Source organism: Bos javanicus, chromosome 4, assembly GCF_032452875.1.
Source record: "Bos javanicus breed banteng chromosome 4, ARS-OSU_banteng_1.0, whole genome shotgun sequence".
Taxonomy (NCBI): Eukaryota; Metazoa; Chordata; class Mammalia; order Artiodactyla; family Bovidae; genus Bos; species Bos javanicus.
The window spans coordinates 8,368,155-8,387,788 of NC_083871.1; the positions used below are offsets into that span (position 1 = coordinate 8,368,155).

At 43.0% G+C, this 19,634-nt stretch overlaps 1 protein-coding gene and 1 non-coding gene across 5 annotated transcripts in view; both read left to right on the forward strand.

The window, feature by feature from the left end:
• Positions 1-19,634, forward strand: part of SUN3 (Sad1 and UNC84 domain containing 3) — a 63,981-nt gene that overhangs the window by 19,665 nt on the left and 24,682 nt on the right. For all 4 annotated transcript variants that reach the window (XM_061413369.1, XM_061413368.1, XM_061413366.1 and 1 more), the window contains exons 3-7: positions 2,369-2,472; positions 12,641-12,681; positions 14,206-14,377; positions 15,653-15,737; positions 18,219-18,334. In XM_061413369.1, coding sequence (XP_061269353.1) covers positions 2,369-2,472; positions 12,641-12,681; positions 14,206-14,377; positions 15,653-15,737; positions 18,219-18,334 — 518 coding nt within the window. The remainder of the gene's footprint in view (positions 1-2,368; positions 2,473-12,640; positions 12,682-14,205; positions 14,378-15,652; positions 15,738-18,218; positions 18,335-19,634) is intronic.
• On the forward strand, positions 10,222-10,325 carry LOC133246953 (U6 spliceosomal RNA). Its single transcript, XR_009736202.1, has one exon. It is a non-coding gene; the product is annotated as a U6 spliceosomal RNA (small nuclear RNA).

Here is a 19,634-nt window from a genome sequence, read left to right on the forward strand (position 1 = left end):
GAACTTTATGATTTTTACTGCTATGTTTAGCTAATCGATCCATTTTGAGTTACTTTTTATGTATAATATGAATTTTTAAATTTCATATTCATTTTTTAGCAAATGAATTAAAAATGAACCAAATTCATTTTTTAGCAAATGGATATCTTGTTGTCTCAGCATCATTTGTTGGAAAGATATTTTTCCCCATTGAATGGTCTTGTTACCCTTGTCAAAAAATTCAGTCATCCCTAGATGTATAGGCCTAGCTCTGGATTTGCAATTCTCCTCTTTCTCATCACACTTGATAATCTCAGTTGTTCTATTTTTGAGTTCACTGAATCTCTCTGTTGCCTGCTAACATCTGCTGTTGAGCCTATTTAGTGAATTTTTTCATTTCAGCTACTGTACTTTACATCTCCAGAACTTGTTTCCTTTTGTAATTTTTCAATTGATATTCTCATTTCATTCATACTTCATTTCTTTGGTTTTCTTTAGTTCTTTGTCTATGGTTTCCTTTAGTTTTTGAGCGTATTTAAGACAGTTGATTTGTAAAGTTTTTGTTCAGTGAGTTCAAAGTTTGAGCTTCCTCAGAGATGTCGGTCAAATTTTTTTCCCTTTAATGAGCTGTACTTTCCTTTGTATGCTTTGTAATTTTGTGTTGTAAACCAGACATTTCAGTTTCATAATGCAGTAACTCTAGGAATTGGCATTTCCCCTTTTCCAAAGGTTGCTTTATTACTTGTTGAGGGCTGTAGTCATTTGTTTGTTTAGTGATGGTCACTTTTCTGATATCACAGTGGTCAACCTATGTCCTGACAGGTTTCCTAGGATCAATGAATAAGAAAGAGAGAGCAAGGATGTGAGAACCGCTCTCCCAGTCCGGGCTGTTTGGCTCTAAGCTGGGACACTATTTCAAGGCCAAACTGGGCCACCCACAACTCTGTCATAATCTTCACCTCCTGTTTGCATGCAGCCCACAGATCCACCTAGGGGCAAGCCTGGGGTCTTCTCTGGGATCTTTCTTGAGCATGTGTCCAGTCCTGGACACTCACACCGCACTCTCCCTTCCCTTCCAAGCCTTTGTTCCCACATAAGCCTTCATCCTCTGCCTTCTCTCTCCCTTGATGTTGGATCTGTCTGCCACTTTCTCCATTCACAGTCCCTTGCTCAGATGGTCATGGCCAGTTTATGTCTTTAATTCTTTCAACAGTCATTATACCCTCCCAGAAGATTTTTCTAGTGCATGGGAGTGGATAGAAACAAAGATTGGCTCTGCACTAGACAATCAGGGCAACACCAGGTGGATAAGCACATAGAGTCAAAGTAGTTGAAGAATAAGGTCTGTGTTAGATCCCTGGCACAAGCAAGCTGCATCAGAAATATTGGCTGCCACCCACAAAGCCAGTGCCACCATTCTGGGAGATAGTATGCAAGTGAGTGATAATGCCACACTGCTCTCTTGCCAAAAATAATCTGCCCTTTCCTTCAGTCCTCTGGTTGATGCAAGCTTGTGATTAGGTTTTGGAATTCCAATAAAGTTGATCTTGATAGTCTTTGCCAGCTGATGATTGTTTCAATGGAGAAACAATTTTTTGAGCACCTTTTGCTGCCATTGAAAATTATTGTCCCTCAAGAACCTGACATAGGACTTCCCTGATGGTCCAGTGATAAACAATCTGCCTGCCAATGCAGGGGACAAGGGTTTGATCCCTGGTCCGGGAAGATCCCACATGCCGAGGAGCAGCTAAGCCTGTGAGCCTCAACTACTGAAGCGTGTGCACTGTAGAGCCTGTGCTCTACAACAACAGGAGTCACTGCGGCGAGAATCCTGAGCACTGCAACTGGACAGGAGCCCCCTTGGTCTCAACTAGAGAAAATTCCCCACAGCACCGAAGACCCAACACAATGAAAAATGAAAAAAAAAAAAAAGTAACTTGCTATAGCTTCCCTCCTTAGAGAAATTTATATTAATATATGTTGTCAACAACAATTCAACTAACAATCAAGTTAAGAAAAAAGAGGAATTTTATCCAAGCTAAACTGAGGATTGTATCCCACGAGACAGACTCTTAGAAGCTCTGAGACCTGTTTCATGTGTTAGAAGTTGAAGGCACAGTCATACACATTTTTGAGACAAAGGCTCATATGTTAAAATGACATACTGATATTTATATAAAGTTCATCCCCATTTTTGAGGCACTCTGATTAATGTGTAATGTGCATGCACACCATACATCAAGGAGGGAGGGAGGAGGCCTGAATGGACACAGAGAAGGAACTTTTATTTTTTTCTTGTGCTGCCTGAAAATATAAATTGTTTCATCAATGTAAAATATAAGTATTTCAAGATAAACTCTTTAACCGAAGTTGATCTTTTCTTTAACAGGATTTATAAATCACATGAAGCTTAAAGAGAAAGCGTTTCCTCAGAAATCTAGACAAATTTATGCTGTAATTGCAGAATATGGTTCACGGCTTTACAATTACCAGGTGATGTTTCCTTAAATCATTTTGTCTGTTACTCATTTAAAATCTAATGTGCTACAAAAGAGAGTCCAACTAGACATGTGTTATATTGGTTTTGCATGTGACTATCTAATAGAACATCTAATAGGTGTTCAAGCTGGATTTAGAAAAGGCACAGGAACCAGAGATCAAATTGTCAGCGTCCACTGGATCATTGAAAAAGCAAGAGAGTTCCAGAAAAACATCTACTTCTGCTTTATTGACTATACCAAAGCCTTTGACTCTGTAGATCACAACAAACTGGAAAATTCTTCAATTGATAGGAATACCAGACCACCTGACCTGCTTCCTGAGAAACCTGTATGCGGGTCAAGAAGCAACAGTTAGAACTGGACTTGGAAAAACAAACCGGTTCCAAATCAGGAAACGAGTACATCAAGGCTGTATATTGTCACCCTGCTTATTTAACTTATATGCAGAGTACATCATGAGAAATGCTGGGATGGAAGAAGCACGAGCTGAAATCAAGATTGCCTGGAGAAATATCAATAACCTCAGATATGCATATGACACCACCCTTATGGCAGAAAGCAAAGAAGAACTAAGGAGCCTCTTGATGAAAGTGAAAGAGGAGAGTGAAAAAGCTGGGTTAAAACTCAACATTCAGAAAACTGAGATCATGCATCTGGTTCCACCTCTTCATGGCAAGTAGATGGAGAAACAATGGAAACAGTGAGAGACTTAATTTTTCTGGGCTCCAAAATCACTGCAGATGGTGGTTGCAGCCATGAAATTAAAAGACGCTTGCTCCTTGGAAGAAAGTTATGACCAACCTAGACAGCATTTTAAAAAACAGAGACATTGCTTTGCCAATGAAGTTCCACCTAGTCAAGCCCATGGTTTTTCCAGTAGTCATGTATCGATGTGAGAGTTGAACTATAAAGAAAGCTGAGCACCAAAGAATTGATGCTTTTGAACCGTGGTGTTGGAGAAGACTCTTGAGAGTCCCTTGGACTGCAAGGAGATCCAACCAGTCCATCCTAAAAGAATCAGTCCTGAATATTCATTGGAAGGACTGATGCTGAAGCTAAAACTCCAATACTTTGGCCACCTGATACAAAGAACTGACTCATTTGAAGACCCTGATGCTGGGAAAGATTGAAGACAGGAGGAGAAGGGGACGACAGGATGAGCTTGTTGGATGGTATCACCAACTTGATGGACATGAGTTTGAACAAGCTCTGTGAGTTGCTAATGGACAGTGAAGCCTGGCGTGCTGCAGTCCATGGGGTTGCAAAGAGTCGTACACAACTGAGCGACTGAACTGACTGAGTCGTAAAGAATCCACCTGCCAATGCAGGAGGTGTAAGAGACGCTGGTTCGATCCCTGGGTCAGAACAATCCCCTTGAGGAGGACATGGCAACCCACTCCAGTATTCTTGCCTGGAGAATCCCGTAGACAGAAGAGGCTGGCGGGCTACAGTCCATAGGGTCTCAACTGAAGTGACTTAGCATGCATGGATATGTATAACTGCTTCACTTTGCTGTAGTCCAGAAACTAACATAGCATTGTAAATCATCTGTACTCCAATAATTTAAAAAAAATAAATAAATAATGTTGGGACTGGAGATCTACTAAGTGGTTTTATGACTGCTGCTGCTGCTAAGTCGCTTCAGTCATGTCTGACTCTGTGCAACCCCATAGACGGCAGCCCACCAGGCTCCCCTGTCCCTGGGATTCTCCAGGCAAGAACACTGGAGTGGGTTGCCATTTCCTTCTCCAATGCATGAAAGTGAAAAGTGAAAGTGAAGTTGCTCAGTCGTGTCCAACTCTTTACGACCCCATGGACTGAAGCCTACCAGGCCCCTCCACCCATGGGATTTTCCAGGCAAGAGTACTGGAGTGGGTTGCCATTTCCTTCTCCAGTTTTGTGACTAAGAGACTCTAAAAATCCTCCACAGTCTCCAATCCCTGTAAACTCCTGCCACAGATTGGATGTTTCTGATTCATCAATTTTTCTGCTTTCCAGTTTCTCCCTTTTGCGATGGGAATGTCTATAGTATGCTGATCCCACTACTGTATTTTGAAAGTACACAATTTGTTTGATTTCACAGCATCTTAGCTGGAGGGGAGGTTGCTTTGGATGGATTGTATGCGGGGTCTCATCCGTATCTGACTTGGATGATATTTAGTTGAGGCATTGAACTTCAGACATAAGTTGATGCTGGAATGAATGAAGGCCTTGGGGTCTGTTGGGATAAAAGGATGTATTTTGCATATAGGAACATTAATTTGGGGGGCAAGAGTTAGAATGTCATAGACTGATTGCTGTGTCACCTCCAAAATTCATATGTTGAAACCTAATCCAAGGCATTGGAGAAGGAAATGGCAACCCACTCCAGTGTTCTTGCCTGGAGAATCCCAGGGATGGGGGAGCCTGGTGGGCTGCCGTCTATGGGGTCACATAGAGTCAGACATGACTGAAGTGACTTAGCAGCAGTAGCAGCAGCAATCCAAGTATTAAGGCTTCCCTATTGGCTTAGTGGTAAAGAGTTGACCCGCCAATGCAGGAGACTCAGGTTCGATCTCTGGGTCAGGAAGATCCCCTGAAAAGGAAGTGGCAACCCACTCTAGTATTCTTGCTTGGAGAATTGTGTGGACAGAGGAGCTGGCGACCTACAGTCCGTGAGGGTCAAAAAAGAGTTGGGCATGACTTAGCAGCTAACCAACAACAACAAACCCCAGGTATTAGGAGGTGGGTCCTTTGGGAAGTTATTAGGTCATAAGGGTGGAGCCCCCTGACTGGGATTAGTACTGTAAAGAAAGAGAACCACTGGTGGTCCAGTGGTTAAAAATCCACCTGCCAATGCAGGGGACAGGGGTTTGATCCCTGGTCTGGGAGGATTCCACATGCCAAGGAGCAACTAAGCCTGTGCCCCACAACTACTGAAGCCCGTGAGCCTAGAGCCTGCGCTCCGTAACAAGAGGAGCCAGCGCCATGAGAAGCCCACCCACCACCATGCAGAGTAGCTCCCGTTTGCCGCAGCTAAAGACCTGTGCACAGCAGTGAAGACCCTGTGTAGTCAAATGAATGAATGAATCAATACAATGTAAAAGAGAGACCCCAGAGGGTATCTCTCTGCCATGTGAGGACACAGTGAGGAGACATTGTCTGAGGACCAGAAGTGGTTCTCATCAGACACCAGCTCTGCTGGTGTCTTGATCGTGAAATTGCAGCTCCAGAACTGTGAGAAATCAACTGTTCTTCACAAGCTGACCAGTCTCTGGTGTTCTGGTGCAACCCGAACAAACTAAGCTGGCACCCCAAGGGAAGCTCTGGCAGATAGAACTTCAGTTAACCCCTGCCTGGAGCTCTGGACGGAATGGCTTCGTGTTGGTCCTGGAGCTAGCTAGAGGAGAATGGACCAGACACTGGTGTTTGCTCTCTGGTGCATGCCCTGGCTCTCCAGTGCGCCAGGAGGAGCCTTGTCCATCCTACACTTTGGCCTCTGAAGACAAGAGAGGGGAAGAAAGACAGGAGCTTCAATCAAGTCAACCACTGCTCTGTCGGAAGAAGGGACAGATCAATGAATTCACCCTGTCAGCAAACTTGACCTGAGTTCCCTTGGGGCTTTTGAAATTCTCTGTTTCCTGGTTCATCCAGCAATTTCTGAATCTCAGGGTGCTTGTCATGAGGAGCCCCTAAAGGGGAAGATGGAGCTCCTGTGGTCCCTGCAGCTTTCCAGCCTAGTGATGATTGTTCCCTGGGGAGTTCACAGGTCACACGGGAAGCACCCACAGGTTCAAGGATGCTGCTCATTTTGCCCACACTGAGAATCTGTGAGAATCAGGTCCCAGATGGAAGGGCATCTCCTTGTGGGTCTGTGGAAACCCGAGATAACTCCTACACCACGAGGTCCCCACATCAAAGCCCAAGGCCCTGGGCTCACAGGAGGAGCCAGAGAAAGCTCATCACCAGAAAAACAGATGAGACATGGTCAACGGCGACCTCCAATAATTGCCAAATCGTGATCAACTGTATTGTGATGCCTAATTTTATGGGCCACTTTTGCTAGGCTATGGTGCTCAGATGTTTGGTCAAACACTAGTCTAGATGTTACTCCAAAGGTATATTTAAAGTAAGTTTAACATTTAAATTGGTAGACTTTGAGTAAAACAGATTATCCTCCATATGGTGGGTGGGCCTCGTCTAATCAGTCGAAGGTTTTAGGAGAAAAAGACCAAGTTCTCCTAAAAAGGAAGACATTCCACCTCCAGATGCCTTCAGACCTGAGCTGCAACATCAGCTCTCCTCTGAGTCATGGACCTGCTGGGCTGCCCCACGGATGTTAGACTCCCAGCCTCCACAATCACATGAGCCAGTTCCTTAAAGTAAGTCTCTCTGTGTAAATACACACATCCTGCTCTGTTTTTCTGAAGAACCCTGACTAATATACTCCCTCTGCCTATGATATTCTGCCCCAGATCTTTGCAGGAGTAACTCCTCTCTGGCATTTCAGCCCAGCTTACGTGTCACCTGGGAGAGGCTTCTGTGGCCAGCCGCCTACTGGTGACAGTCCCCGTACATCAAGTGTTGCCTCTACTTCACCGTGGACTTGTTGAAATGAGCAGAGAGCTTGTGCAAGCCTGACACCGTTCCCGGAACACGGAGTCTCCACAGACACTGGCATGAGTCAATGAAGGAATGAATGAGAGTGCTGTCATTTTGAAAGGCCACCTTCCTCTCCACTTCATGGGTTTAGGTGGATCAGCACACTCGACAGTGCCTTCTCCTTAATTTCTAAGGCTGAGCATATAAAGCCGGTATTTTTCACGCGGGTAGCATTTTACTGGGTCTCCCTGGTGGCTCAATGGTATAGAATCCACCTTCCAATACAGGACACACAGGTTCTGTCCCCTGCTGGGGAAGATCCCCTGGAGAAGGAAATGGCAACCCACTCCAGTATTACCTGGAAAATCCCGTGGACAGAGGATATCTGGCAGGCTTGGGGTCTCAAAACAGGCAGACTCGACTTAGCAGCTAAACAACAGCATCAGCATTTTACTATGATCAATAACCAATGGTTAACCTGTTTTTCACACAGAAGAAAGTTCTGTTACAAACCATATGAATCTGTGACTCATTTCCATGTGACTTCTTTATAGATCCCAAGCTACATGCAATAGAAGCTGTTTCTCAGCCTTTTTTAAAATTCAACTAACAATAGATTTGAAGATGTTCCCCTGTCTTTAGACATTATTGTTTTAAAAAATATTTATTTATTTGGCTGTGCTGGGTCTCAGTTGCAGCATGCAAGATCTAGTTCCCTGACCAGAGATAGAACCAGGGCCCCCTCACTGGGAGCATGGAGTCTTGGCTACTGAGCCACCAGGGGAGTCCTTAGATATTATTTTTAACAGCATTTGATTGCTAACTAATATTCCAATGAATAAATAATATATTCAACAAATACTTATTTCTCAACAATCGAATTGTTTTCAACTTTTCAATATAAATGTCATTGTTGCTGAATCTTTTCACTCATTCTTGATTTTTTACTTAGGATAAACTAAAAGAAGGATACAGGAAGGATATTCACAATTTTTAGGTGACCTTTTAATAGTGAATCTTAATTAATCAATACCACTTTTTTTTTTTTTTTTTGCCACAAGGCATATAGTATTTTAGTTCCCTGACAAGGGATCGAACGCATGCCCCCTGCAGTGGAAGCATGGAGTCCTAACCACTGAACCACCAGGAAAGTCCCAATATTGCTTTTCAGAAAGTTAGATGTGCCCCACCCCCCAGTCTCCCACCATGGAGAACGGGAGGATAATGCGCCAGAAGTTATTTGTAAGTACATTAAATACAGGTATCACTTTATCCTCCAATGGGAGCGAATCTATTTATAGATCAGAATGCTGGATCAGAACAATTGAGGGAATTTCTGTGTGTGCCTAAAGCAACACAGCTCTAAATTCCAGAGATGAAAGACAAACTCCAGCTTTGCTGTGCGTGGCCATTGGTCTGTCCTGTTTACTTACGCTAAGGACACAGTTCAGCTGTCACACACGGTACAGTCTCAGTGGACCATATACTCACCATCACAATGAAGGGCTTAAGACCAGTGATTGCAAATTACTTGCTCCAAATATTTAATTGGTTTAGATCTAAAACTCTATGTAAAGCAGCAAGCTTAATGATCTAACTGCAGGTGCAATCTGCAATCATTGTATTGGGTTAGCCAAAAAATTCCTTTGATTTTTTAGGTAAGAATAAAAGACACATTTTTCATTTTCACCAAGAACTTTATTGAATGTATTCATCATTTTGTTCCACTATCTTTTGCCATTTTTCAGGCAACTTCATAATTCCATTTTCCCAAAATGTTTTTGAAACTTTTTCCATTAAGAGAATTTTATAAAGACTGAAATAAATGGAAATCCAAAGATGCAGTGTTTGGTGAATAGAGTAGATGAATCAGAACTTCCCAGTGAAGCTGCAGTAGTTTTTGCCTGGTTATCAAAGAAACATGCTGTCTTGCATTATCATGATGGAAGATTATGGGCTTTCTGTTGACTGATTCTAGACACTATTTATTGAGTACTAACTTCAGTTGGTCTAGTTGAGAGCAGTACATATTCATTTGATGTGGCTGGTGGTGGTTCATTTCACTTGCCCCACAGTCTCTTCAGCTTTTCATTGTTCATCACAATTTGTTTTAAAAACAGACCATTTTCATTATGTTTCAATAGAGAATCACAGGTGGAAATATGGTCAAGAAGGCTTTATGTGGAACCCTAACATCAAAGCGATTAACGTAACCAAGTTGGTGCAAATGATTTTCAACACTTGATTCGGATATTTTGAGTGTGGTGGCTATCTCCCATGTGATATAACATTGAGTAATCTCATTTCATGTCGCGATTTAATCCCTGTCAACTGGTCTACCCAAACGTGGAGCATCGTTCAGCCAGAAATCTCCAGCACAAAACTTCACAAACCACTTTTGACATGTTCGATCACTCACAGCAGCTTCTCTGCAAATCTTTGTATTTCAGTTGCATTTTTATCTTTCTTGATATATTAAATATGCCCAAAATGGTATATGCATATTATGCCAAACATAATATGCCAGAAATGTTCCTTTTTTCTTCTGTCTTCAATATTAAAATGGCCACACAAAAATTCACCAATTTGATAAATTTTTTAAAAATGCACACTGATACGTCAGCAGTCACAATACAACCTAACAAAATTGTTTAAAACAAAGTTAGAGACAGCTAAACACTACTAGAGCCATTTTACAGGAAAAAAACTGAATGAACTTTTGGCCAATCCGATAGCTTCCAGGATTCAACTGGAAGTTACAGGGTTTAAAATTAGATAACTTGCATGCATGCTCAGTTGTTCAGTTCTGTCTGACTCTGCGATGTAAGGACTGTAGCCCGCCAGGCTCCTGTGTCCATGGGATTCTCCAGGGAAGAATATAAGAGTGGGTTGCCATGTCCTCCTCCAGGGGATCTTCCCGATCCAGGTATCCAATCCGCATCTCTTCTGTCGTCTGCATTGGCAGGCAGATTCTTTACCACTAGCGCCATCTGGGAAGCCCTAACTTGTGACAGTTTTGTCTAAAAAAAGAAAGAAGTACTGGCCATGTGAGGCATTTGTGAGCTCTTGCATCCAATCTGTCCCAGCTCTAAGTATCGGGGCCACATTCTAAGACATAAAGTTTTGGATCTCAGTCAACCTTACCTGAAAAAACAAAACAGCGCTCAGCTTGGCAGCTCATATACAAAAACTGGAACAATGCAGAGATCAGCACAGCCCCCATACAAGGACAACTTGCAGATTTGTGAAGGCTTCCATATTTTTAAAAATATTTATTTATTTTTAATTGATAAGTCATCCATATTTTTAAGGGTAAAACAATGAAACAACAAGAAGAAGCAAGGCTGTGGCCCTGCCCACAGCTGTTCCTTTGCGTTCTCTCCTTCACCTTGTCATTTCTCAGGAGGCTGCCAATTCTACACCCATTCAACTGACTGCAGATGCCCACTGGTCCTCCTTTAATGGGCATGTTTAGGGTTGGCCAGCAGGTGACTTGTTGGAGTTGCTGCAGAGTCTTAATGAAGGCTTTGGATGGCTGTCCTAACCTTCCATGGGGCTCTGCCCACCTGCCAGGAAGGAAGCCCTGGGAAAGTTCTTAGGAGACACCCAGCACGTTCTTATCACAGGAGCCTCATGGAAGGGATGGATTACCAGCCATAGGCAAAGCAGCCTCTGCCACATCTTTGAGTTTTTTTTTTTCCCTGTGGACCGCTGTCAACTCTTGTCTTCCCCATTCCCTCCCACCCGCACCCAATTCCGCTGTTACAATGTTAGGAACAGATGTAGGGCCATAGCTGAGAACTCCAGGAATTGAAGTCACACTCATCTTTCACATGTTTTCGTCCTTTTCCAGTCCTTGTTTTCTATTCACTTTCATTGCCTCACCTTTTTGTTCAATGACTTTTTATTCTATGTTTGTTCGTAAAGTGGAAGCCACCTGAAGTCCTTTTGGGAATGAGGCAAATGCTTTTAAAAATTAGGAGAATGTTAGCTTTCAAAGAACTCTGAAATTCATTTATCAGCAAATTAGTGAAGGCATACTTTCTATATGTTCTTTTAAGGGTAAAACAGAAAAAAGTAACAGAAATGCAAAACACTGCCCCTAGCGAAAGGAAACCTATTCAAACAGCAACTGAAACACTGGAAATAAGAATTTATCCCTACCAAAAATCAGCTCCCAGCTTCAGCTCCCAACTCCACATCTCTGTACAAAGAAAAATATCGAGGAGAGCCTGTAATAAGTTAAATTGCTCACTAATGAGAACCTACTGTATAGAACAGGGAAGTCTACTCAATGCTCTGTGGGGACCTAAATGGGAAGGAAATCCAAAAAAGAGGAGACACGTGTATACGGGTAGCTGATTCACTTTGCTGTATGGCAGAAACTAACACAACGTCATAAAGCAACGATAGTCCAATAAAAATTTTAAAAATGAAATTAAAATGCTCAGCAGGAAAAAAAAGTGAGGTGATTGTTTTCTGTGCAGTGTACAGTGGTGTGGATAAGATGTCCCTCGCCCCTTGAACCATTTTGGCAGCAAACTGATGGGAAGCCAGAGTCTTTGAAACATGGAAGCAGACTTGTCCGCTGAGAGGATGGGCCTCGTTTGTCAGAGAACACATGGATGGTCCCTGTGATGAAAGTGAGCCCCGAGAAGCTATTTCATGGCCCAACCCCCAGAACCTGCCCACGGGACCTTTATTTGAAGAAAGAGTCTGTAGACGTAATTGGGGATCCTGAGATGAAGTCGTCCTGCCTCTCCCAGATGATCTCTCAAGCACACTGAGATGTGTCCTCAGAAGAGAGACACAGAGGAGAAACACTTGGGGGCGAAGGGCCCGTGGGGACGAGGCAGAGGCCTGGATGGTGCTGCACCAGCCAGGAAGCCCAGGGCCGCCAGAAGGTGGAAGAGGCAAGAAACAGACTCTCTTTGGAACCTCAGAGCAAAGTACGGCCCTGCCCACAGCCTGCCTTTGGACTTTTGGCCTTCAGGCCCATGAGAGAATTCACCTCTGTCAGTTTAAACTGCTAGCTTTTCAGCCATATCTGGGGGATCCTGAGTGGCATGTGGAGCCTCCCACACAGAGGAGCTGGTGGGGGTACCAGGGTCGGGGCACGGCAGCCTGAGCAGACCCTCGGTCCGCTGTCCCTGTGTGGACCACCTCCACCGAGGCCGTGCACATCCTCGACATCAGTAGCATCGTCAGCCTGGCTGGGGCACCACCTGTTCACACACAAGACGGTCCTTCTGAGACACCCTGTCGGTGTTAGATAAGCGTCTGTGATCCTCCTGATGTCACGGCTAATGGACTCCAGCAGCCAGCTTCCTCATGTAGAAAGGGGATGCTCCTCACTGTTTACAGGGACAAGCCTCAGGGCTGGATGTCTCTGCGTCTCCTCTAAATGTCACTCTTTGCAGGAAGATGTAGGTGTCTTAGAGACTGTGGGTCCTGCTGGCTAGGTGTGTCTATCAAGGGTGGTCGGGTGATTTCCTTCCCCCTCCACAAATGGGAAAAATAACTCCACCCGAGTAGGCAGGATTTGGAATGATACAGCTTTGCTCTGTTTTATTTTTCAGGCCAGGCTTCGAATGCCAAAAGAGCAACTGGAACTTTTAAAGTGAGTGGGATGTTCTCGTGTGTGTGACTTTCTGGCGTGTGTCCAAACACTGAAATGCTTTTGTAAAATTATAAAGCTAATTTCTACTTCTGTGGATCCTTCTTGAAGGGAACATACACTGGGAGGTGCTTTCAGTATTATTTATTATTTTTTTAATGGGATAAAATTAGAAAAATAAGCCAAGGTTTAAATACCTGGAATAGAGAATTATGAAGCCATTAAAATAATTTAAAAATATATTTGGTTATCTGAGAAGTGTAGTGGGACACAAAATTATTTTGTTATTTAATACAACTTTTTTGAATGAGATAAAAACTTTTACAAAAACTATTAACAGTTTCTATTTCTTCAGCAGTTTTACATTTTCCAAATTGTGAACATATATTGATTCATAAGTTTTTGTTTGCTTGTTGTTTTTAGTTACTAAGTCATGTCTGACTCTTTGCAACCCCATGGATTGTAGCCCACCAGGCTCCTCTGTCCATGGGATTTCCCAGGCAAAAATGCTAGAACGAGTTATCTCTTCCTTCTCCAGGGGATCTTCCCGACCTAAGGATTGAACCTGCATCCCCGCATTGGCAGGAAGATTCTTTACCACTGAGCCATGAGGGAAACCCATTTCATAAACTGGGGGGAAAGAAGTGGCTTCCCTGGTAAAGGGAAAGCCAGCGGTAAAGAATCTGCCTGCTAATGCAGGAGACATGAGTTCAGTCCCTGGATGGAGAAGATCCCCTGGAGGAGGAAAGGACAACCCACTCCAGTGTTCTTGCCTGGAAACTCCCATGGACAGAGGAGCCTGGCGGGCTACAGTCCATGGGGGTCACAAAGAGTCAGGCACAATTTAGTGACTAAACACACACACACACACACACACAATAAGTAATGACAGTACTTACATTTTTTCAACATAAAGAAATACCCATTGGTTTGACATTTTCTTATTCTACCAGTAACTCTCAAACTGTACGAGTAGCAGAGCCGATTCTTGGGAAGTAAAATCTTGCACCCTTGAGCTGGTGAAAGGCAGCTGCCCCACCCCCACCCCACTCCCCTAAGCCCCCACACCTGGGCCCCTGAATCTTTCAGTCACTCGTCTCTAAAGGCTGATTCACAGAATTTCAGGGCTTGGTTGGCATCCCCCTGCTCTGTACTCCACTCAAAGTGCAAGGTGCCCTGCCCCTAAGGCGGTGAGAGGGGGGTTTGGGGCACTGTGGAGTTGCCCAGCTCAAGTCAGCGTGGCCTCAATCCCCGAGGGAGGAATGGGTTGAGTGAAGGCCTTTGAGCCCCCCTTCCCTGCACAGAGCGCAGCCCACGCCTGCGATGCCCTCAGGAGTGCTTCCCGAAATGTCTTTGCTCCTCATGCACAGCGCAGGGCCGTTCTCTAGAAAAGGGGGCACCCCTCACTCAGGGTTCTCTCTTCTGCAAGGTAAAGCGCTGCTTAGTTTTGCTGGCCCTGAAGCCCAGCATGGGGCTGGCAGGGAGCCCACTGCTTCCTCCTTTCACAGTGAAGGTCTCCATTCACAGGAAGGAGAGCCAGACTTTGGAAAACAACTTCCGGGAAATTCTCTTTTTAATTGAACAAATAGATGTTCTGAAGGCATTGCTTAGAGACATGCGGGATGGTCTGCACAACTACAGCTGGAATGCCGACATAGACCCCGCTGAAGGCTGGAACCACACCGAGGTCATCGACGAGGTAAGTGAGCGTGGAGGGAGGCAGGGACGTGTCCGCTTTCAGAAAGTGGACAACTTATGTGATGGGGAAATGTAATGATGGCTGGGATGTGTGGTCTGTCTTCTTTCTTCTTGAAAATTCCTTTTCTACATTAGCTTGTAAAGTGAAGTGTTAGTTGTTCAGTCATGTCCGACTCTTGCAACCCCTTGGACTGCAACCCGCCAGACTCCTCTGTCCTTGGAATTCTCCAGGCAAGAATACTGGAGTGGCTAGCCATTCCCTTCGCCACAGGATCTTCCCACCCCAGGGATCGAACCTGGGTCTCCTACATTGCAGGCAAACTCTTTACCATCTGAGCCACCAGGGAAGCCCCTACTTTACTTTTACTAAGGCTCACCCCTAGAAGCACACTTTTTCATAATGGCTGTGTCACAGGGAAGATTTTGTATTGCAGTAAGACTGACTTTCCACCCAAATAAGTAACTGACTGTTTTATTTTGCAGTTAAAAAAACAAAAAAAGACTGCTCATTCACAAATGGCAGTCTCTGAACGTTTATACACAAATACTTAAATAGTAAAATATTTTTATTCAGGGACCTAACGCTAGTGTATCTGACCGGATGAGCACCATGATCAGGCAACATGATGATGAAGACCAAGAGCTTGTTTTTACTTCTTCTCCTTCTGTTAGCACTGGCTTCGTTTCTTTTTCCTGAGATTCTGTTTTTTGAAGTACACATTCTGCTGACGTTGACCACCACTGCCTCCAAGCCCCCATCCTCACGGCCCTGGGACAAAGTGCTTTGTCATTTAGAACTCAGACCGTTACATTCTCTCAGGATGCTTGGTTTCTTAAGACTGAGAACATCCTTATAACCCAATATTGATTTAAAAGAGGAATAATTTCTAACACAAGCAATCATGTGCTCTGTGTAAACTGCCTTCGATTCCCAAACAGCTACAGAACACTCCAGTCTTCATTGCTAAGCAGGGGGGCCCAGCAGGTCGCACACACAACCTCACTGGGCTGTTCCACTGTGCGAGCATTTTGGGGTGCTCCTCAGGGGACTGACATCCAGCCTTCTTCCATGACCTTGGCGAGTGGCCCAGCACCTCTCAGCTCCCTGATACCTCAGCTGCCTGTGAAACACGGATCCCACTGATCTGCGGAGGGGAGAGGAAGAACCTGTGTGTGTTTGGCCGATTAGCAAACGTAGGTCCGAATCAGTAAATTGTCAAGACTCAAGAAGATGATGGAGATTCTTAACAGGAAACTCTTTTTACAATTTGTATAGGAAATGTCCAACTTGGTGAATTACATACTGAAAAAGCTGAGAGAAGATCAAGTCCAGATGGCTGATTATGCCCTTAAGTCAGCAGGTGAGTAAAGAAACGTTAAGCTCGGTGTAAAAAGTCAGGACTTCAGAACGATCTCCGTTCACTAGCGTCTGTGAAGAGGACCACAGAGAAAGCCTGCCTGCCACAGCAAGTTTGCGTAAGCATCACAAACTTCGTTGCATTTTGTCTTCTACATACAAAAATGACTGCTAATGACTGGTCTCAATGCACCATTAGTGATTAAGTGATAGTGTCTCAACTCTATGTAATGTCCTTTAAAAAAAAAATTTTTTTTTTTTAAATACTGGTCTGCACTGGGTCTTTGCTGCTGTGCCAAGTTTTCTCCGGTTGCTGTGGGTGGGGACTACTCTCTGTTGCGGTGCACGGGCTTCTCATTCCGTTGGCTTATCTTGTTGAGCACAGGCCTGCGAGCTTCCGTAGTCGCAGCACGTGCGCTTCGGAATTGCAGCACGTGGGCTCGTAGTTGCGGTGCACAGGCTTAGCTGCTCTGTGACTTGCGAACCTGGACCCCCTGCCTTTGGAGTGCAGAGTCTTAGCCGCTGGACCGTCAGGGAAGTCCCTGATGGGGTTTTAATACATGCAGATGTGACAAGTCTTGAGGGAAGGTCAATGGGTGAGGTTAAACTCTATGGTTATAAAATTTTGAATTTTACACATGTTGGTAAGATATTAACTGTAAACTGACTTTGAAAAGTTAGTTATGTGTATTAATATTGCCAGAGCAATCACTAAAAAGAACACAAAGTATGTAGAGGGAACCTACCTCAACGTAGTAAAGGCGTCTATGACAAGTCCACAGCTAACAGCGTACTCAGTGTGAAAAGTGGAACGCGTTTCCTCTAAGATCGGAATCTGGACACGATGCCTGCTCTCACCACTTTTGTACTTTTGTTCAGCATCGTATTGGAAATCCAGGACATAGCAATCAGAGAGGAAAAGAAGTAAAAGGCATCCAATTGGGAGAAAAAGAAGTAAAACCATCATGATAGTAAAACTATCGTGTCAATTTGCAGGCGACACGATACTATATATATAGCCATCAAGACTCTGCCAAATAATTATTACTTACATAGAGATTTACATAGAGAATCATCAAAACTCTATTAGAATAAGTGACATTAGTAAGTTCAACTGTGTATATTTCATTTTTAAATGCTCATGATCAGAAATTGGGAAAAGAAAATTTAAAAACAGTCCTATTCACAATGACAGTGCAAGACATGAAATTCTTGGGTGTAAATTTAATAAAATTTTCATAGGATCTGTGTGCTAAAAACTGGACAGATGAACAAACAAAACCCACAAATGGAAGAAATAACAGAAGACCTAAATGCTGGACAGATCTTCCATGTTTGTCGATTAAAAGTTTCAATATTTTTAAGATGGCAATTCTCTGACTAGTTTGGTGATTCAATACAATCCTGATCAAAATCCCAGCACGACTGTTTGTAGACGTCTACGAACTGTCTCTAAAATAGCTGAAGCAGTTTTGAAAGAAGAACAAATTTGGAGGACTCCCTGATGTTAAGCTACAATATTATAAAGCTGCGGTAATGAGAGTTTGAAATCAATGGGACATAATAGGAAGTCCAGAAATAATCCCACACTAATTAACTTTTGACAGTAGGGAAAAAGCAAGTTGATGGTGCTCAAAGAGTTGGACATATAGTTCCAAAAGGAAAAGAATGGGTAATTTGGGCTTCATCCAAATTTAAAACTTCTGCTTGGCGAGAAGATATTGAAAAGAATGAAAAGACAAGTCATGGGCTGGGAGGCAGTATTACAAACCAAATAGTTGACAAAGGCCTTTCATCCAGAATTTGTAAACACTCTCAAACTTCACTATTGCAAAGCCTGCCTTCTCAGAAAAAGCACTGGTGATTTGATAGTCATTCATACTTGTGTTTTTTTAATGCTGTGTTTTGATACCCAGATGGAATTTAAGGAAGTGATTTGCATTTGATTTCTTAAAACACCTTTTATTTCTAAAGTGAAGTAATTTGAAGGGATAATATTTGATGAGTATATTTTTTATTTCTTTGATTAAAATTAAAGCTCAATGAATCCGAAGAAAGGCTATTATAAATACAACTTGTTAGTATATTTATGACACAGTTGGTTCTTCTGCTTTTGTTTTTGAGTGAATCAGGTTTATTTATCACAAAAGCTGTTAAAATGTGGGGATCCATGTTTCTTTAGGTAATAAACACAATCCACCTAATAGTTCCATGTCTAAATCAGTGGCTCCAGATTTCATTTTTTTATCATAATGTCAGTTCCAGAAATTTTGTGAAACCACAGAACAAACATGATTTTCTCAAAGTGACAAGATTTCAGTGGTAATTAAAGCTGAAAATCATACTTCTACCACCAATTTCCTGGTATGAGTTTTACCTCATTTGTGAGTTGCCCAGTAATAGTTTTCCAGCAACATTAAAATCTAAATGGTGTTTTGAATTGTGTGATTTTTTTTTAATTTAAAAAATTATTTTATCTTATCAGGAGCCTCTGTTGTTGAAGCTGGGACCTCAGAAAGTTACAAAAATAATAAAGCAAAACTGTACTGGCATGGGATCGGCTTCTTAAATTATGAAATGCCTCCAGACATCATTCTCCAGGTAAGAGTTAAATTAAAAATAACCTGTTTATATTTTAGGATCTTGTTCCTATTATTTATCATGAAAATATTAATGTCTGAAAGAGATGCAGCTCTGAACTTGTCAGAGAACCTGAAACCATCTCCTTGCATTTTTATAGTTATCAAAATACATGGGCAGAAAATGCATTTTTATACTCATCAAAATACATTATTTCTTATTTTATGGGCAGAAAACTATGATTAGCTACTTGATTACTATTTTAAGATCAGTGAACTAGACTATGTACTTCTCAAATAGGACATATACATTCCATATCTTCTCTTAAAGCTGATTCTGTAGTCTTCCTTTTGCACCAAAAACTTCAGTCACTTGACAAATATTTGTTGAAGGTGAGTGACCCCTGAGTGCAAGTACTGTGCTTTGTGCTGTTCAGGTCACCACATTTTTATAAAGCCCAATTTTAACAGCAGAAATTTCCAAGTAATATTTTCATTAACATTTCAGTTCAATTCAAAAGGCCCTTGATACCAACTGACAGGAGAGTGTTTAACCATAATTACACACCTGAATTTATTTCTAATTTAGAAATACCTTCAGGGGCAAACCTATAAATCTCAGTCCAGAGTACAATCTAGATCTAGAAAATGGTGGACATCATTTTTCTTCCTTAGTACCAGTGCCAGGATCACTGTCACCACCGTTATCATCTCTATTATCTCTATTATCATCATCACCACCATCGCAACCACCATCACCACCATCGCCACCATCATCACCAACCACCACCATCATCATCATCACCCATCACCTACCATCACCACCAGCACCAGCACCACCAGCACCACCATCACAACCACCATCATCACCATCGCCACCATCATCACCAACCACCACCACCATCACCACCACCATCATCACAACCCCATCATCATCCTCACCCATCACCACCACCATCACCACTATCACCACTATCACCTACCATCACCACCATCACCAGCACCACCACCACCACCATCACATTAACCATCATCACCGTCACCTGCCATCACTGTCACCTCTCTCTTCATTACCACAACCAGCACTATCTTCTCCAGTGCTATCACCACTCATACCAACCGGCTGCATCTAGCAGCTTACAGTCTTAATTAGAGCAACAAAAGAAGACACACATGAAATAAAGGTTCTGATTGACATCAGCACACCTGTGGGACTCTGGCAGCTTTGCTGTTTGATATGTCTCACACAGTGCCTTCATATTATAGGCATAAGCAAGATCTATAGTCAGTAGTGATTAGCTGGCCAACCTTGTAGGAGTGGA